The 17,205-nt window shown below is 48.9% G+C and overlaps 1 protein-coding gene across 2 annotated transcripts in view; it reads right to left on the bottom strand.

Moving 5' to 3' along the window:
* Positions 1-2,683: 2,683 nt before the first annotated feature.
* Positions 2,684-17,205, bottom strand: part of CNNM2 (cyclin and CBS domain divalent metal cation transport mediator 2) — a 146,650-nt gene continuing 132,128 nt past the window's right edge. Inside the window, exons 5-8 of one of the 2 annotated variants that reach the window (XM_047825983.1) lie at positions 11,808-11,901; positions 8,859-8,924; positions 3,999-4,183; positions 2,684-3,284 (exon numbers count right to left, since the gene is read on the bottom strand). In XM_047825983.1, the coding sequence (XP_047681939.1) occupies positions 3,075-3,284; positions 3,999-4,183; positions 8,859-8,924; positions 11,808-11,901 (555 nt within the window). In that variant the 3' untranslated portion in view covers positions 2,684-3,074. The remainder of the gene's footprint in view (positions 3,285-3,998; positions 4,184-8,858; positions 8,925-11,807; positions 11,902-17,205) is intronic. The other variant, XM_047825984.1, reaches the window with a different exon arrangement.

The raw sequence follows: 17,205 nt of genomic DNA, 5'->3' as shown, positions 1-17,205 counted from the left end.
GGGGCCACGGAAGCCACTAGGGAGAGGCCCTGGGTCTGACAATGAGAGCTCCAGCAGCATTGAGGACACCAGGACCTGTGTCTGCTCCACAGCCCACTCTCTTCCACGCTTACAAAGCCAGCAGCCCCAGTAAAAGATGGTCTACTGGTGGTGCTAAGAACTGACTACTGCACATGGGGATCTCAAGTATTTGATGGGCTTTCTCTGCCAGACTCGTTGACTTTATAGATGTAACTGCATAGAACTTCTAAGCTAAAATCATTCCACTGCCCAGAGAAGCAATGAGCCAGCATTTCTCCTTCAACAGCCTAAAGTTAGTTTCCAGAGGCAAAGTGGGGCCTGGAAGAGGAATCTGATCGCTCATGACACTGAGTGTTACTGGAAGGGTCTTGAGCTTTTCCCCAAAGCAGATGGAACTAGAGCCAGGAATTATTTTGGATTTCCTGTTGTTACAGAATAACGGGAATAATCAAAGGTAAAGAGTGGCTTACAGAAAATAAGTGCAAATTTGGGAGGCTAAAATTTCATCCTCTAGAAGCCCCCACTGCAAAGCCACCCCTGCCAGCACTTTACAGAGGACTTTTCAAACAGCCACCACACTGAGCAGGTATGACGGTGTTGAGAAGTTCTGTTTCTCTCTGAAGTCAAGGAGCTGGCAGCTGGAATCCCTTCTCTGTTCCCCGGACTCTCTCGGAGCTTTCGGGTTCACAGAGGAAGAGTGGGGCTCTGAAAAAGATCCAACACATTAACTCAGATTCCAGGAGCTCCTTCCAGTAGCAAGGCATCCTGAGACGGGCCACGTGTGGCAAAGCAGATCAGTCGGCAGAGACTGAGGGGACAGAGATCCTGAAAGCCAGAGGAGCCATGGCGTGGCAGGCCAGGCTCCACCAAACTACCAGGAAGGCAAGCGCAGTCCGGGCCCAGAGGACGGGCAGCGTGGTTGTTGGGGGGTCACCCCCACCCCCACCCCCCGTGCAAGACCCAGGTTTTACCTCCTTAGAAGGAACTCTCATTTCTGTGCACCCCATGGACAGTCCCAGTTCCCACACCACACTGGGGTTGTGTTTAGCCATATGCGTCTTAAGAAATGGAGATCTTTTAACTTGGATGGGTCTGTTTATAAAAGGGGACACTGACAGTGCAGGGCCCCACTCACATTAAGACAAAGTGGGGGCTCCATCCCGTGGTAGTAGGTTTGGTGCCAGCAGCGGGCCGCTTAGCCCCTTCGCAGGCCCCCCCCGGCCGCCGTGACCTCTGCCAGTTGAGGCCAGTACTTGCCTCACTGAGGGGCATGGCACCTGATGAGGAAGACACTGCAGGACCGAGGTCCCAGAGGAAATACTGCGGGAAATGCGCATATGACACTAGAGCCCCAAACCGCTCACCAGGAGGCAAGCCCAGCAGGTGGCCGGTTATTGCACAACCACAGCTCCCACCCTCCCCAGAGCCCAACCTGGGGGGCGCGCTCCTACCTTGAGGAGGGAGAAGGAAACCGCCGCTTGGCCCGGGGCTTCCCTTCGTTCAGTGAGACCCCGCGGACAAAACGCTATCTTCTTGGCTAGTGACTAGAGGCAGCACGGAGTGGCAGCTCTACACGAGCACTGCCGTCAGTATGGATTCAACTCAGTGTACGAGCGTTGCCACCAAAATGCACACATCCCTCGGGTAACACTTAAAACAGATAAGATAGGTAAGAATTCAGTCACTCAAGAAATACCTCCTGACATTAATTTCACTACACGTGATGAATTTGGCATTAAAAGGCGGCGGACGCACACATGAAACGGCCGCAACACACATTTGGTTTCTGAATCCCTGTTCGGGGCCACACCGTTCAGGCAGCCCTGGCCATACAGGCAGCCTCTCTGTTGTGGGCCGCATCTGAGGCGGGAGGCACCGAGGTCCTCAGGCGAGGGACACGGCCACTGCCCGGCCCCCCAGGGGCCCAGGGACAGAGGGGGAAGAGGGGCAGCTGGCTCCCTGGGAGCAGGGGTGGGGGCTGGCAGACCCCGAAGTTCCCTCCTTTAAACCCACGGGTCTAGAAGTGCCCTCAAGGCATGGCTGGAAGCCGACTCCTTTTCTGACCATGACAGAGGTCCCGGTGGGAAGGGGAGGAGCTTGAACTCCACACCACATGATTACTCAAAAGCCTTGTGGAAGATTTCCATTTGGCATCTGTGTAGCAGCATCCTGGGTTAACAAGAGCGAGGACGGGGAGGTGGGTGACGGCGCTCGGTAAGCTGGGGAGAAGGCCTGGCTGGGCCGGAGAATCCAGGCTGTAGGAATGTCGGGGTGAAGTCACCTTGCCTCTTGCCAATGATAAACCATGGGTTTAAAATTCATTAACATTCATTTTGGTGATAAAAATTCCTTAGAGTAGGAGCAAAATCACATTCCAAGCAAATGTTAAACCTTTCTGAGGGGAAGGGACACGGTTAAACATTAACTTAAAACAACACTGAGCTCACAGAGGCGGCTGCAGGCCCCCCCGTGCAGGCTCCACCCCACAGTGGGACAGACGTGGCGGGTTGGCATCGACCGCTTTCTTCATTCATCCTTCAAGTTCCACAGCGACACCCGCTGGGTGCAGAGGAAGCGCACCCCTCCCTACGAGGGCCGAGGAGCAAGTCCATTCTGTGCGGGTCACATCATGGAGTCACAGCAGAGTTCAGACACAACAACGTAAAACTCTGCAAAAGACACTTTTTAAAAACATGATCTCTTGGGGGACAAAAAAATAATAAACCGCAACAATTTTCAACTTCATGCAAATTGAGGAAGGAGGAGAGTGAATAAGGAATAAAAGGTACAACTGAAAAAATAAACATGATTCTATTTGGGTGGAAGAGGCTCGTCTCCACCATCTCGGATGCCATGCCCTAGCTGTCGATCTCACACCTCTGGTCTCCAGTCCACCCTCACCGTCCTCCTCTGCTGCTTCCAGGAAGGGAACAAAGTCTTTGGTCTCAGGATGTTGCAGGACGCAGCACGGCACACAAGCTCACGCTAATGGGATTCACGGTCAGCTGGCCTGAGGCCTCGGGAGTGGGGGCGAGGGTTGGTGGGGGGGCGCCCTAGATGGCACCTTCGCTGTGCAGGCTGTGATTGGCCTTGTTGTGTGTCACACAGTTCTGTTCATTGAGCAGGTTGGCTGTCTCATCTGGCAACCCGTCGTGCAGCTCCGTAAGAGTCAATTCAATTTTAGTGTTTTCACTGTCTGAAGACTGAGGAGTTTTGTCCATCCGGGATGCCATCAAGGCATTTTGGTATTGCTGTCTTGAGATCTGGGGGCCAGAAGATGGCACAAAAACAAACCAAGATAATGCTTATTTTCAGGCGCTCTTGTCTCGACATGGTATGACACGTTAAAATCCCCCGAAAGGCCCCTCATAGTTTTTCTAGGGAAATACCATCCTTGAGTATAAACTGAGCCATTTTTAAAAGCTCAAGTTGACGCTGGAGAACAAATCAGTTTTTTACTGATAGAAGCTATTTCCAGATCTTTGTCTCAAAGCTTCACAGTGACTGGAAAATGGAGATAGGCTTCCAACAGCTAAACCTGGCTTGTTCTTCACAAGACATCTTTATTCCGGACTAAGAAAAGAACCCTGTCTCGGGGCAGAAGAGAAGCAGAAGATTCTTCCCGCCCCATCCCGTTAAGTCTTCAGAGTCTCTGATCTCAGCCCTTCCAGGGCCATCCAGAGTCACTGGGGTCAGGAGCTCATGAGGACTCACTGGAAAATGTGGATTCTGTTTCTCACCATCTCCAGCTCTCACTCCCTGAAAAAGGCACATCTGACTTGGCAGCTTTTGTGACAGCCAGGGAGGTACCTGTTTCCCCGGCCTAACCCCTGGGCACAGTAGCTGGAGGTGTAGGGAGTCCAAATGACAAAGGGAGAGCTCAATGGTGGGGCCTGGGAAGCCAAACAACTCGCTGAGGAAGTTGGCCTCCAGTGGCCGGGCCCCAGCCCCAGCCCAGCCACTCTCCCTTCTCTTACCTTAACAAACTGAAGGTCAGAAAGGGCTCGCACGGAGTAGTCGGGGATGTAGACTTGAAGGAACGAAGAATTGAGCTGATTATTGCTGCTCCCCAGTGTCGGCGTTATCGCGTCAATCCGGTCACTTCGGCTGAGAGAGTCTGAGTGATTCAAGCCACATGGGCGAGGCGGCGACTTGTTTTCACCTGGAAAAGGAGGGGAAAGAAACCATAACCTTTTAAGCGAGGTAGATATAAGCAATAAAGTCAGCTCTTTATTTTCCAAATAAAAAAAAGTAGCAACTAACAGACCAGCTCAATGAACTTCTCCCAGACGCCTGAGCCATATCGCTCAGCATGTAGGGCCCTCCTAACAACATGCTCCTGGCCTCCTGGCAACAAGGGGATCGCGCCGGTTAGCCTCTCAGCCCCGTGCGCGCGCGTGCTCGCGCGCGCGCACACACACACACACACACACACACACACACACACACTCCTTCCCGAGGCTCTGACCGAGAAGACCCTGTGGCTATACACCTGTGTCAGGAGCGACCCTGAACCGCGCAGGCTGTGTGCCAATGAGGCCCAAGACACAGAAGCTCCCGGATGTAAAACACAGACCGTGCCAGAAGCAAAAGCAAAGGACTCTTGAGAACGTTTGTAAAATCAGTATGTGCTCGCAAGGGATCAGGACAGTTCCGTCTGCTCCTACCCCTCCACCAAACCTGTTATCCTGGTCTCTGACCTCAATAAAATTCCCACCAGGCAGTCCAAGGATGTCTCAGGGTTTCAGGAATACCAGAAGACACCAAACCCTTAAATGATTTAAGGCAGCGTAGGTGCTGTGGGATTCTTCGATGACATGCACATTACTCATTCATTAAAACAAAGTGAAAGGAAATTCAGTGAGTCTAAGTGTTGCTGTTCGTAAAGGCAAGTTGACCGTAGCTTCTAACGTAAATTTCATTAAAAATAAAACCCACCTCCCGCCTTGTCAAAGCTTCCTCCGTGTTTGCTGTTCTAATCAAGTCTATTCCACAAATATTAAGTGGGTGTTCACAGCGGACAGGTCCTGACCTGCATAATGTCCACCTCCTCAGACTCAAGCGGCAGTCTCTCCCTCTGTGCTGTAGAGATCCCCCATCATCCCTCCACTACTTGAATGAGCCTTAAAAGGCTGAACATAGTTATGTTCCCCTTAAGCCTCTTCCTGTCCAGGCTAAATACTTTGATGTGTTTTATGACCCCTCACCCCATCCTGACCACCATCTGAGATTCCACTCAGTAAACATCCCTCTTAAAATAGAACAACCACAGGGGCGCCTGGGTGGCTCAGTTGGTTGAGCATCTGACTTTGGCTCAGATCATGATCTCACAGTCTGTGAGTTCAAGCCCCGCGTCAGGCTCTGTGCTGACAGCTCGGTGTCTGGTCTGCTTTAGATTCTGTGTCTCCCTCTCTCTCTGCCCCTCCTCTGCTCATGCTGTCTCTCAAAAATAAATAAGCATTAAAGAAATTTTTTTTAATTGGACAACCACAACAAAACACGGTAAGTACTCGATGAACCTCAAATGGCAAGTTCACTTTCTCCCCAAATTTTCACAGCATGACTTTCCCTACAATTTTCTTGGCAGAACGATTTTCCATCGTCAGTCAAAACTAAACTCAGAGTGGCCACTCATCTGGTTGGTTCCACTTATCTTCTAAGAGAACAAGGCAAATTAATAATTTATCAGATGTTTTCTTTTTTTTTTTTTTTTTTTTTTTTTTCAACGTTTATTTATTTTTTGGACAGAGAGAGACAGAGCATGAACGGGCGAGGGGCAGAGAGAGAGGGAGACACAGAAATGGAAACAGGCTCCAGGCTCTGAGCCATCAGCCCAGAGCCTGACGCGGGGCTCGAACTCACGGACCGCGAGATCGTGACCTGGCTGAAGTCGGACGCTTAACCGACTACGCCACCCAGGCGCCCCTCAGATGTTTTCTATTTAGCAGAAGGGATGACCCTTTGCTAAAGCCTCAGATTCCCTACCTATATGTAAAAGGCAGGTAATAATAGTCTCCACTTCCTAAAGTCTGATGGGGATTCAGAATGAAATAATAGGGGCGCCTGGGTGGCTCAGTCAGTTAAGTATCTGACTTCAGCTCCATGATCAGGAGTTCAAGCCCTGCATCGGGCTCTCTGCTGCCAGCACAGAGCCCGCTCCGGATCCTCTGTCTCCTTCCCTCTCTACGCCTCCTCCCTTCCCCACTCTCTCTCTTTATCTCAAAAATAAATAAAAAGCTTTTTAAAAAATGAGATAATATGTAACATATTTAGCACAGCATCTGACACCTAACAACCGATCCATAAGCCTAGTTAACATTGTTATATTTTCTGTTTGCTTCCCAGACCTCTCCGCTACGTACCTACCCTGATGGCCAAGCCTTCCTGTATTTGTGAGGGCATCACCCAGGCTGAAAGATCCAACCGTTCTTTGAAACAAAGGATCCCACTGAATCCTTAAGCTTTAGCCCCACATCACCATTGCTACAGATAGTGCTTGCTTTTGTGTGTTACAGTTTAAAGGTCCAAAAACCAAAACATTTAAGGGGCACTTTGCTTATTGATCAGACTGTGTCAGGTAGATGTCAAGGACCCTGTGCAGTACTTCTGAGTCTCCTTTTCTCCTGAGGAGGATTACAGGCAAACTCTGGTTTCTCCAAGGTATCTATATTTCCAGTCAGTTTCCTCTCAACCCACCACCCTCTGTTTTTGTGAGATGAACCTCCTCCTTTGCAGCAACCCATTGCCTGGCGTCCTGGCCACAGTCTGGAGAAGCAGTGGGACCCCTTCTGCAGTAGCTTGGCAAGGACAGAGTGTGATTGGCCTTTCATCAACATGCAGTGAGAGAAATTAGGGAAACAGCCTAAATGTCCATCAGCTGATGAATGGATAAAGAAATTGTGGTTTATATACACAATGGAGTACTACGTGGCCATGAGAAAGAATGAAATATGGCCCTTTGTAGCAATGTGGATGGAACTGGAGAGTGTGATGCTAAGTGAAATAAGCCATACAGACAAAGACAGATACCATATGGTTTCACTCTTATGTGGATCCTGAGAAATTTAACAGGAACCCATGGGGGAGGGGGGGGGAGAGAGGTTAGAGTGGGAGAGAGCCAAAGCGTAAGAGACTCTTAAAAACTGAGAACAAACTGAGGGCTGATGGGGGGTGGGAGGGAGGGGAGGGTGGGTGATGGGTATTGAAGAGGGCATCTTTTGGGACGAGCACTGGGTGTTGTATGGAAACCCAATTTGACAATAAATTTCATATATTTAAAAAACAAACATGCAGTGAGAAAGATGAATATTCACACCAAGGAGAATAAAGACTTTAAGTGGCCACTCCCCAGTTCAGGTCATGTTTTGTTGCCAAATTTATGTGCTAAATTATCACAATAATTATAATAAAAAACCTTTCAATCTTAATTTCTCTATGCCTTCTCGGATTTTTTTTTCTTTTTCTTCATCTTGCCTAGGAATTCTTTTTAGAAGTCAGCTAGAAAGATACTATAAAGTTAACAGTCCCAGCCTCCTCCCTGGGAACCACAAAGCACCTTTTGGAATAGGCTAGAAATCACTGGTTTAGGTCTATTATTGTAATGCCAGCATCCTGAAGGCTTGGGCCCACAAAAGGATTTTTTTATTACTGGATCAGATAGAGTGGACACAGCTAAGAAATCTCTAAGTTCTACAGGAAAAGTAAAATACAAATGATATTTCATGAGCTTCATCCAAAAGTCACTCTAGTTCAGCATCTGTGACCTTTTAAAGAGGTAGCACATGCCAGCGAATAAAATGGGGAGAAAAAAACAAATACCTATTTATGTGCGTATATATGTATGTGTACATATGTATAATCTTCCAGCTCATTTGATTCAAACAGTCCTATAAATAAGATCTACCCCCAATTCTTTCAGAGCAAAGACTTGAAGGAACATTAGCTTCTTTCTAGGACAAGTATTGCCTCCTTTACTAAATATCAGCATTTGACAGTTTTGCTCAAACTGGATTATGGATCGCAAATTTCATCAGATTTTAAAATATAAGCTGTGTGGAACAAAATAAAGAGAAAAATTGTACTACCAAAAGCTCAGCAATTTTAATTAAAGAAAGATTAAACCTTTGCCTTTCTTTTTAGCTGCTGGACGTGTTAGCCAGGCATGACCAAACTCTCCTGCAGGGCAGGAACCAGCAGCTGGTGGGGAATGTGCACAGTACTAATTTCAAAAGAGAGAGAAGGAGACAGGACAAGCAGGGCCACCTGCCTGATGGGGGAAGGGGGGGGGGTAATGCATGTGCCCCGTTCACAGGGATGTCAGAGAAAGGACCAAAGGAACAGAACCAAGAACGCCAGGGCCTCTGCACACAGGGCACTTGTCCACTGAGGAAAATTCATAGTCCTTGAGACTTTGGGCTCAATGTGCTTTTGGTAGAAGCATCCTCAGGTTCTGAGGCCCTCGGGGCCTCTGCAAGTGCCTTTGCTGAGGTCAAACCACCCCAAGCAGCCCCCCTGTACCGCCCTGAAAACCCAAGGTCGGCAGTGTGGGTGGGCCAGGCAGGGAGCAGTGAGGATCCAGGTCAGAATCACTCTCGCTTTCTGTGGGGTCAGCGCTGCTCACGCTCACGGATTCCCCGCCAGTCTCCCGAAGCCTTCGCACAACGGCTGTGGGCTCATACTTCCCTGGAAAGCTCGCTACTGCGTCTGTAAGCATGGAGTTTGTGACCTCAAAGAAAAACTGCAAACGGCCTGGACCAAATAAAGGGAGCAGATCTAGGCTTTTGTGGGGTCAAGGGAGGCAACCGGAAGAATTATGAAAAGGAAACATGCAGAGTTACCTGGAGAACCTGCTGCTAACAACTCTGTTCTGCTGACAACAAAGGTACGAGACAGGGACAAAGGAACTGAAAAATGGAGAAAAACAGGGTGAGACCATATCAAAAGGCAAGAAAGGCGATCTCTGCACTCAGGGGACAGGAGCAGACACCCGCTCTACTAACATCAGCGTTCCATTCCAGAAGTGCAAAAGCCTGTAAAGTTATTATGTAAATAAAAAATAAAATAAAAAAAAAAGAGCACACGTTGCTTTCCAGGAAGAGGAATGGGGAGGCAGAAATCAGAAGAAATCCTATTCAAATGCTTCTTTACTAACCCAGAAATCTCTTAAGCCATTAATACCCTATTGGGGTTTATAGCTCAAAACGTGCTCTTAAGGGTTTAAATCACAACTAGCCACACAAAAGGGGGGCTCAATTAATCAACGGCCCCAAAAGCAGGACCCAAGCCACCTGCACCAGCACAGCCAAGAGCGTCCCTGTCTGCGGCAAGCAATTAGTTATTCAATTCATGGACATCCTTAATTAGCCTGGTTGTAATTTTGATATGATATTTTGCATTGGCTCGGCATACTCTGAAGTTTCAAAGTATTAGAGGAAAGTAAATAAAGGCTGTTATACACAGGTCTGCTGGGAATGGCGGACCAAGGGCATCCTCAGCACTGCTTACTCAGAGAGCTACAGGTCCATCTGATTGAAAAGTCCAATCAGCACTGCCCTACCTGGCAGGAGTCCTATTTTCTGGGCAGGATTTTTTGTTTCTGTTTTTGTTTTTAAATTAAAGTATAATTGACATGCAAAGGGACAGGCTGTGATAACTAATGACGGCAGGATTTTTCTAGGCAATCAACACTAATAAATAGAATTATTATCTCGAGATTACTGTACTAATTGTATCTCTCAATGAAATGCACAAAATCCCAAATCCTACTTGTCAAGTCAAATACTGGGTTTTGTAATAGGATGTTATTAATGAGATCCCCTTCCTTCCTGGCATTTCCAGAAAAGGCAAGCCTGCTACGGTCCCCCGAGCTTTCTTTCAGGGAGGTCTGCTCTTCAATTCCTTTTCTGAATGGGATCTGCCCTTACGTGAATCCACGGTTCAGTATAAATTGGGCTAATATTTAGGTTTCAAGAACCAGTCATCAGTAAGATTGTGCACTTAACTCCTCTAACTTTCTTTTCAAATCAACCTTCTAAACAACTCTGACTCTGCTCACCTGGGACTAATCTGAGGTTGGTGGCCAAACAGTCACAAGCTTGACACCTGTCATACCCGACATTCCCTCTGTGCTTTCAAGCTTACAAAGCACTCGTGTGGATAAGTATCATCACGTTCTATTCTTCTAACAATCACACGAGGTAACCTTAGTAAGTCCTTTTAAGGAGGAGGAAGCCAGGGCTGTCCTCAAGGGAAGGCAACCATAGAATATGAAACTGCAGCTGTGACCCAGGTCTTCCAGGCCCACTTTGGAATCTCCCTGCCTCCTCACTAGCAGTGAGAACAGAAGATCACCTTCAAGTTTACAGCAGACACAATTAAGTGGGATCAGACAGGCCTACATTCACACTGGTGTTAGCCAACAGTTGACAACGGGGAGACTGGCTGATGTGGCTGGAAACCCCATGGCAGGACAGTGAGAAGATGCATCTGGGGCAGGGGAGGCTGAGAGGTTTGAGAGAATTCCTAACATTTCACTGGCTTCCCCACTGTAAAGACATCTTTGCCAGGACACTGTGTGGCACAACAGATGAAGACTAATGTCACCCAAATAGGTCTGTCTGGAGGTATACCCCCTACCTTTTGAGACTGGTTTTCAGAAGTGACCCAGGTTGTTTTAGGCTAGTTTTAAATTTGAGGTTTCTGTCTCCTAGCACAGCATGTCATTTGGTATTCTGGCCACAAGATGGCACCCCAGCACCTCCATTTACCTGTCTGGTTGCAGCCGGGGTCAGGCAGCAAGCACGCGCACGCTCGCAAAAAAGCAAGCGGTGCACAGGGACCCATCAAGTCCCGACCCAGAGGGATCTGTGGTCCATGTTCTTACCAGGACGGACACGGCTTGCTGGCCTCTTGTGCTCAGAGCACTTAGTCGACACCCTATGGCACACCCATTAGCTGGCTGACTCAACTGACCAGCTGTCTAGATAAGAGCTGGCTGTAGGCAATATATACACATTAACCTCATTCCTCCTCGGGAAAATGCCAATTCAAAAACCTCCAGCATAGTTAATGTTTTAATATCTAGCGATGGATGTGGGGCAGCCGGGACCCTCGTCAGTCCAGGCAGGAGCTTGAACCGCTGCAGCCACCGTGGCAAACTGCAAGGCAGGAGCTACTCAAGCTGAGGCCATGGCCATGAGCCCGCAGTTCCGCCCCTTCACACACGCCCACCAGAAGACGTGCACAGCGGTACCCACAGCCACACAATCCACGGTGGCCTCAAATAGGACACTACCCCCGTGCCCAGCAGCCATGAAATAGATACGCTGTTGTATATTCACACGGTGCAGCACCGTGAGAATAAAGTAGGAGCACAAGCAGCAACGATGACGAATGTGACACGGACGACACCGGGTGAGAGAAGCCAGGCTCGATACGACACCTACTGCCTAAGTCCGTTTACGCAAAGTCCAAAAGCGGGCAAAACTAGGCTATGCTTAGAAGTCAAGGCAGTGGCCTGGGCAAGGGTGACTAAGAGGGAGTGTGGGGGCGGGGGCGGGGCCTGCCCACCTCCTGTCGACACAGGACTGGTCAGTGTGTGAAGATTCACGGGGGCATAGACTTAGGATTTACTCGGGGCGTTTTTGGGCTTACACGCTATACTTCAATAAAAAGGGCAAAAAAGTAGATAAACAGGGCTGGCTGGCAGGTATAGGAAGGTGAGACTAGAAGGGCATTCTGTCCCTAAAACACAGCCCTGCCCCAAGAGGCCGGGCAGGAAAACTCACCTGGAGAGGCTGTGAGGGCCATCACACCATAGTAGGAGAAAGCACTGGCTTCGAATTTCATACCTTCTTTCCCAGCTTCTACTTCCACCTTCCCCTGTGAGAAGAAAAGGGGAGTGTGTTTTCAGTCCAGTTCCCTGACTCTATCTGCAGACTCTCTGCAAGATTTGTCCTTCCATCTAAATTCCTTTCCCAACCAACCCCGGGGAAGTAGAGCCTCAGATGATCTTTCCCAACTCAGCAGAGAGGGTTAATTCATCTCAAATATGAAGACCGGATTTGGCTGGAGATGCAGAGAAGACAGTAAAAGTGTGATGTTTAATTTCTGTGAGTCCCCTTGGTATTTCCCCAGCATCCTTATTTTTGTGCCTGGATGCTCCCGGAACCCGCCCAGTAATAAGAAGACGGTGCTCTCGCCCCATTTGTGGAACCAACGCTGGGAAGACGCAGTCTTGCAGGAGCGTGAGCTGGGGCAGCATCAGGGTCAAGGGTTAACGAACATGGTTCGTGGCCGTGGAAGAGAGAGGACTACCCCAGAAGAGTTCTAGGGGCAGAACTCACTCTGGTCTTGCCAGCCCAGCATCCCACGTGTGCAGGCCAACCCCTTGTCATCCAGACTCCCCATGGGCCCTGCGACACCTCGGAACTCCCTCCTCACAGTCTTGGAAAAGTTCCTGAGGCCAGTCTCCTTCCATCAGGACAAAACCTCTCCCTGAAGTTCTCCTTTGCCTTCTCTTCCTCTAGCTTCTTAGTCCACAACTTCCCTCATCAGTTCCTCTGGGACCGACTGAGGCTGCCCGATTCATCCTGGTAGCTTTAGGCTCCACCATGACCCCCCTCACTGTAGGGGTTTAATATGCGTTTTCTGGGCGACTGCAATACCCCACTGAGTGAGTAGCACTTGTGGGTTTCCAAGACAAAGGTCACAGTGGCTCTTGTTCATGGTGCCTATAACCACCTCTCCAGTGAGAGGCTACCTTTACGGTACGTCCTCTATGACGGGTAGATAAAAATTATGGTATGATTTATTGAAGGGGCAGCTGGGCTAACAAGTCAGCGCTTTATTAACTCACTTAAGGCTTGTAACTCCATGAAGCAGACACAATTACCACCGCCCCCCCTTACAAATCAGAAGAGAGAGGCACAGAAGGATTCAATAACCAAACAACAAGCTCTTGACCGATAGGCTACACTATGCTATCCACTAACACAAACTATGATTTTGATCACCCCTATTATCATGTACTACATTCCCAATTATGAAAGACTTTCCTCAAATCAGTTCTTCAGAAAACTATTTATTGTCTCTCCTTTAGATTTTGAGTTCTTCACTCAAAATAGTAGTTTTATCCACCCCCAACCAACTCTCTGCCGTAAGAGTCTTGACTCCACCCATAATATACAATCAACCTGCAAACAAACAGGTGCCCCGGGATCCTGCGAGAAGACAGGCCTTGCCACCCACGCATTTCCAGTGCAGGAGACAGAGGGGGAGCATGTGAAAATCGATGGGACAAGGTAGTCAACAAAAATTCTCCATACCATAATATACAAGACTCCACCCATAATATACAATCAACCTGCAAACAAACAGGTGCCCCGGGATCCTGCGAGAAGACAGGCCTTGCCACCCACGCATTTCCAGTGCAGGAGACAGAGGGGGAGCATGTGAAAATCGATGGGACAAGGTAGTCAACAAAAATTCTCCACGAGGAACAAGACAGTAAGAACATAAGGAATTCGGAGAGAAAAAATTACTCCCTGCTCTTATACAAGGCAAATTTTGTACAGGAAGGAAAATCTAAGGAGGGTTTGAGCCGAGAGAAGAGAGGGCAGGTCAGAGGTGGGAGACAGAAGCCCGCCAGGCTCACTGAGTTTGCACAGGGAAGAGCGGGGAGATGGGGCAGAAAAGCAGCCTGGAGAGCAGGTTACACCGCAGAGCGCCTTGGACGACAAAGGACTAGACTAATGAGGCCAGGTTCTGGCGCACAGGGGCTCTGGGGCTCGGCTTCAGGGAGACAAAGTCAAGGCTCACGCCAGGCTGGGCCACAGGACCAGAAAAAGATTGCTAGGAGAGGAGCTACAGTTAAGGGATGGACACAGTTTGGAGAAAGCAGAGGGAGAAAGAAGCGTAAAGGAGGGAGGGGGAGTCACCAATCTTGACAGAAGTTTGCTCTGAGTGAGTGACCGGAAGAAGGGGCGCCATGAGCCCATGAGCGCAGATAGGAAAGTGGGGAAGGGGTTGCATCCGTGCTGGGGGCAGGGAGGAGAGGACACCCTCCCTTCCAGAAGGAGGTCTTGGGGGAAGAATCCATCAAAAAAGGCTGAAGAGGAAGAACAAAAGTTAGGAGAAAGGTCAGGACTGGAGATGGAGATTAGGGAGGGGGAGAGGGAGGGAGGTAGAGAGGGAAAGAGAGAGAAGAGGTGATAACTGAGGTGGCATCTTGAAGGAACAGGTGCGGGGGGAGTAAGGGACTTCAGAGGCAGGGACCCAGTTTTACTGGGAGTGCCTGATCGTATGGATCTTCTTAATTACTTATCCCTTTCTTCCTGGGCAAATCTCAAGCTTCTATCAGTTAATATGTATGTATGTGCTATTTGAAAACATCTGTCTCGGGGCGCCTGGGTGGCGCAGTCGGTTAAGCGTCCGACTTCAGCCAGGTCACGATCTCGCGGTCCGTGAGTTCGAGCCCCGCGTCAGGCTCTGGGCTGATGGCTCAGGGCCTGGAGCCTGTTTCCGATTCTGTGTCTCCCTCTCTCTCTGTCCCTCCCTCCCCCGTTCATGCTCTGTCTCTCTCTGTCCCAAAAATAAATAAACGTTGAAAAAAAAATTTTTTTAAAAAAAAAGAAAACATCTGTCTCTCTAGTTGGAAGCTTAACAGTGGTTTCACGACCATCTTGTAAGCCAAATTTCTTTTTTTTTTTAATTTTTTTTTAGTTAAAAAAAATCTTTTTTAACATTTAGTCATTTTTGAGAGAGCGTGAGCAGGGGAGGGGCAGAGAGCATGGGAGAAACAATCCGATCTGAAGCAGGCTCTGAGCTGTCAGCACAGAGCTGGATGCAGGGCTCGAACTCAGAAACGCCAGATCATGACCTGAGCCCAAGTCAGATGCCCAACTGACTGAGCCACCCAGGTGCCCCACATAAGCCAAATTTCTATGCAGAAAATCCAGAGGAAGAATGAAATCCAACAGAGCCTCCTCATGACTTCCATCTTTACGGGTCTCCAGCTGATCTGGATCATTTGTCTTACGAGTTACAAGGCCCTCTGTATTCTGGGTCCCTGCAAATGGGTGTCCACTTACAATTCCTTATAATTACTGTCAGAACCAGCAGGGTAACAGCCGGTCCCCCAAAGACTGCAAATAACAATACCGGGTCTGCCTCTAGGAAAGGAGCCACGCTGGTGGAACCTCTGCCAAGTCAACTCAAAGGCAGTGACTCCCAGCCCTTGCTGTGCCCTGGAAATACCTGGGGATTTGAAAAACAAACCTGATGTCTGGCTCCCACTCCCAGGCATTCTGATTTAACTCGTATGGGTGCGACCTGAGCATCAGGATTTTAATAAAGCTCTCCAGGGGATTCTAGCATGCAGCAACCTTGGGAATCATTGCTGCAAGGCTGTGTGAACAGCGGCCCCAGCTCCAGAGCCTCTATGTACCGTGGCCTCTCAGGAAACTCCCCCATAGCCGCGGTGGCTGTTGAGCCCACGAATTAAACAAGGGCAGCCACACCCAAGACTCAAAGCTCTGGATCACGTTCACCTCTCCTCTGTCCTTGAGGACCGGTGTACAGGTGAGGGAGAATGGGTCGTCGACTTCCACAGCCCACCCAGCCGACACCGACCAGGCTGCAGGCGGTGACACCTGGTCAGTGGTTCCTGGTGTCTCGATTCCCACAACCAGTAAAATATTCCTCCAGCCTCGGAGAGAGGGTTGACACATTATTTCCTACAGAGATTTTACACAACACAGCCATCTACTCGAACCATCACTGCACTTAAGACCAGCCATTTTGTCCCCCAAATATAGATAACATACCATCATAGACTAACAGGTCTTTAAACCGAATACATGTAATTTTACGTGTAACTTGCTGCAGTGGTCTTTATTTTTCTCCTTTTTGTCTCAAACTGATGAAACCTTTGTCAAGCCTCAGCCTTAAAGAACCACTGCGCAAAGCTAATCTTACATCATTTGTCAAATTGCAATAAAGGATCCCCGGGGTTCTTTTGAGTCAAACTTCGTATGATTCTACAATTCCAAGTTGTAATAACTGCCCATCCCTGTATTCCTCACTACACAAGTGCAGCTTTTCTGGGAGGCAAGTTTTAGAAACATCCAGTAAACAGTTTTCACTCATGTATGTGTGTCGATGGCTCCCAGAAGTGACCATTTCCAAATAAACCTACCATATACAAACTGGGGCCACTCGCATGAAGAAATGGCTTGCCTGCCTCACAACCAGTCAGGTGTCCTTAGATAACAGCTTTTCCACATAAGGAAGGGGCTACATATCAGTTTTACCTTTTTAAAGTTCTTTTTAATGTTTATTATTGAGAGATAGAGTGCAAGCAGGGGAGGGGAAGAGAGAGAGGGAGACACAGAATCTGAAGCAGGCTCCAGGCTCTGAGCCGTCAGCATGCAGCACGACCCGGGGCTCGAACCTATGAACCTGGAGATCATGACCTGAGCTGAAGTCAGACGGTTAACCGACTGAGCCACCCAGGCACCCCTCAATTTTACTTTTGAAACATCCACAAATTTATTCTATCACACACACATAAAAAAAAATCAGCGCAGGACATGAAAAGGCTCCCAAAGGGAGCTAGGCTTCATATTTAAACTGACGAGAGGAGGGGGCGCCTCCTCAGTCAGCTGAGCGTCCAACTTTGGCTCAGGTGATGATCTCACCACTCGTGAGTTTGAACCCTGCATCAGGCTCGTCGTTGTCAGCGTGGAGCCTGCTTTAGATCCTCTGTCCCCCTCTGTCTCTCTCTCTGCCCCGCCCCCCACTCATTCTCTCATTCTCTCTCCCTCCCCTCTCTCTCTCAAAAATGAATCAACATTTATCAACAGATAGGAAGGAAAGGCCTCACCGTCTCAAGCAAAGCTGGTTTCCCAAGTAAAGTTACCATCACAGAATCCCACCTTTCTTTGGAAGAAGGTCATTAGGGTAACTCTCCTCAAAGCCTTTAGCGTCCAGAAGCCACACTGACAAAGCAGTCTGTGCCACACCTGGCCACAAGGTGGAAGCCTGCGCTAACCTAGTTGGCACAAGCAAGATCAACTGGTCAGCGGATGCCATGGACTCAGGGAGATCAGAGACTTCCTCAGACACCATATGCTGAGCATCTTCTCAATCTCCCGCTCACCTTTGCATTGAGTCTTGTTTTGTTTT

The sequence above is a fragment of the Prionailurus viverrinus genome, chromosome D2 (assembly GCF_022837055.1).
Source record: "Prionailurus viverrinus isolate Anna chromosome D2, UM_Priviv_1.0, whole genome shotgun sequence".
Classification (NCBI taxonomy): Eukaryota; Metazoa; Chordata; class Mammalia; order Carnivora; family Felidae; genus Prionailurus; species Prionailurus viverrinus.
Note: the sequence above shows the minus strand (reverse complement) of the source record. Positions and strands in the feature narration are given on the sequence as shown.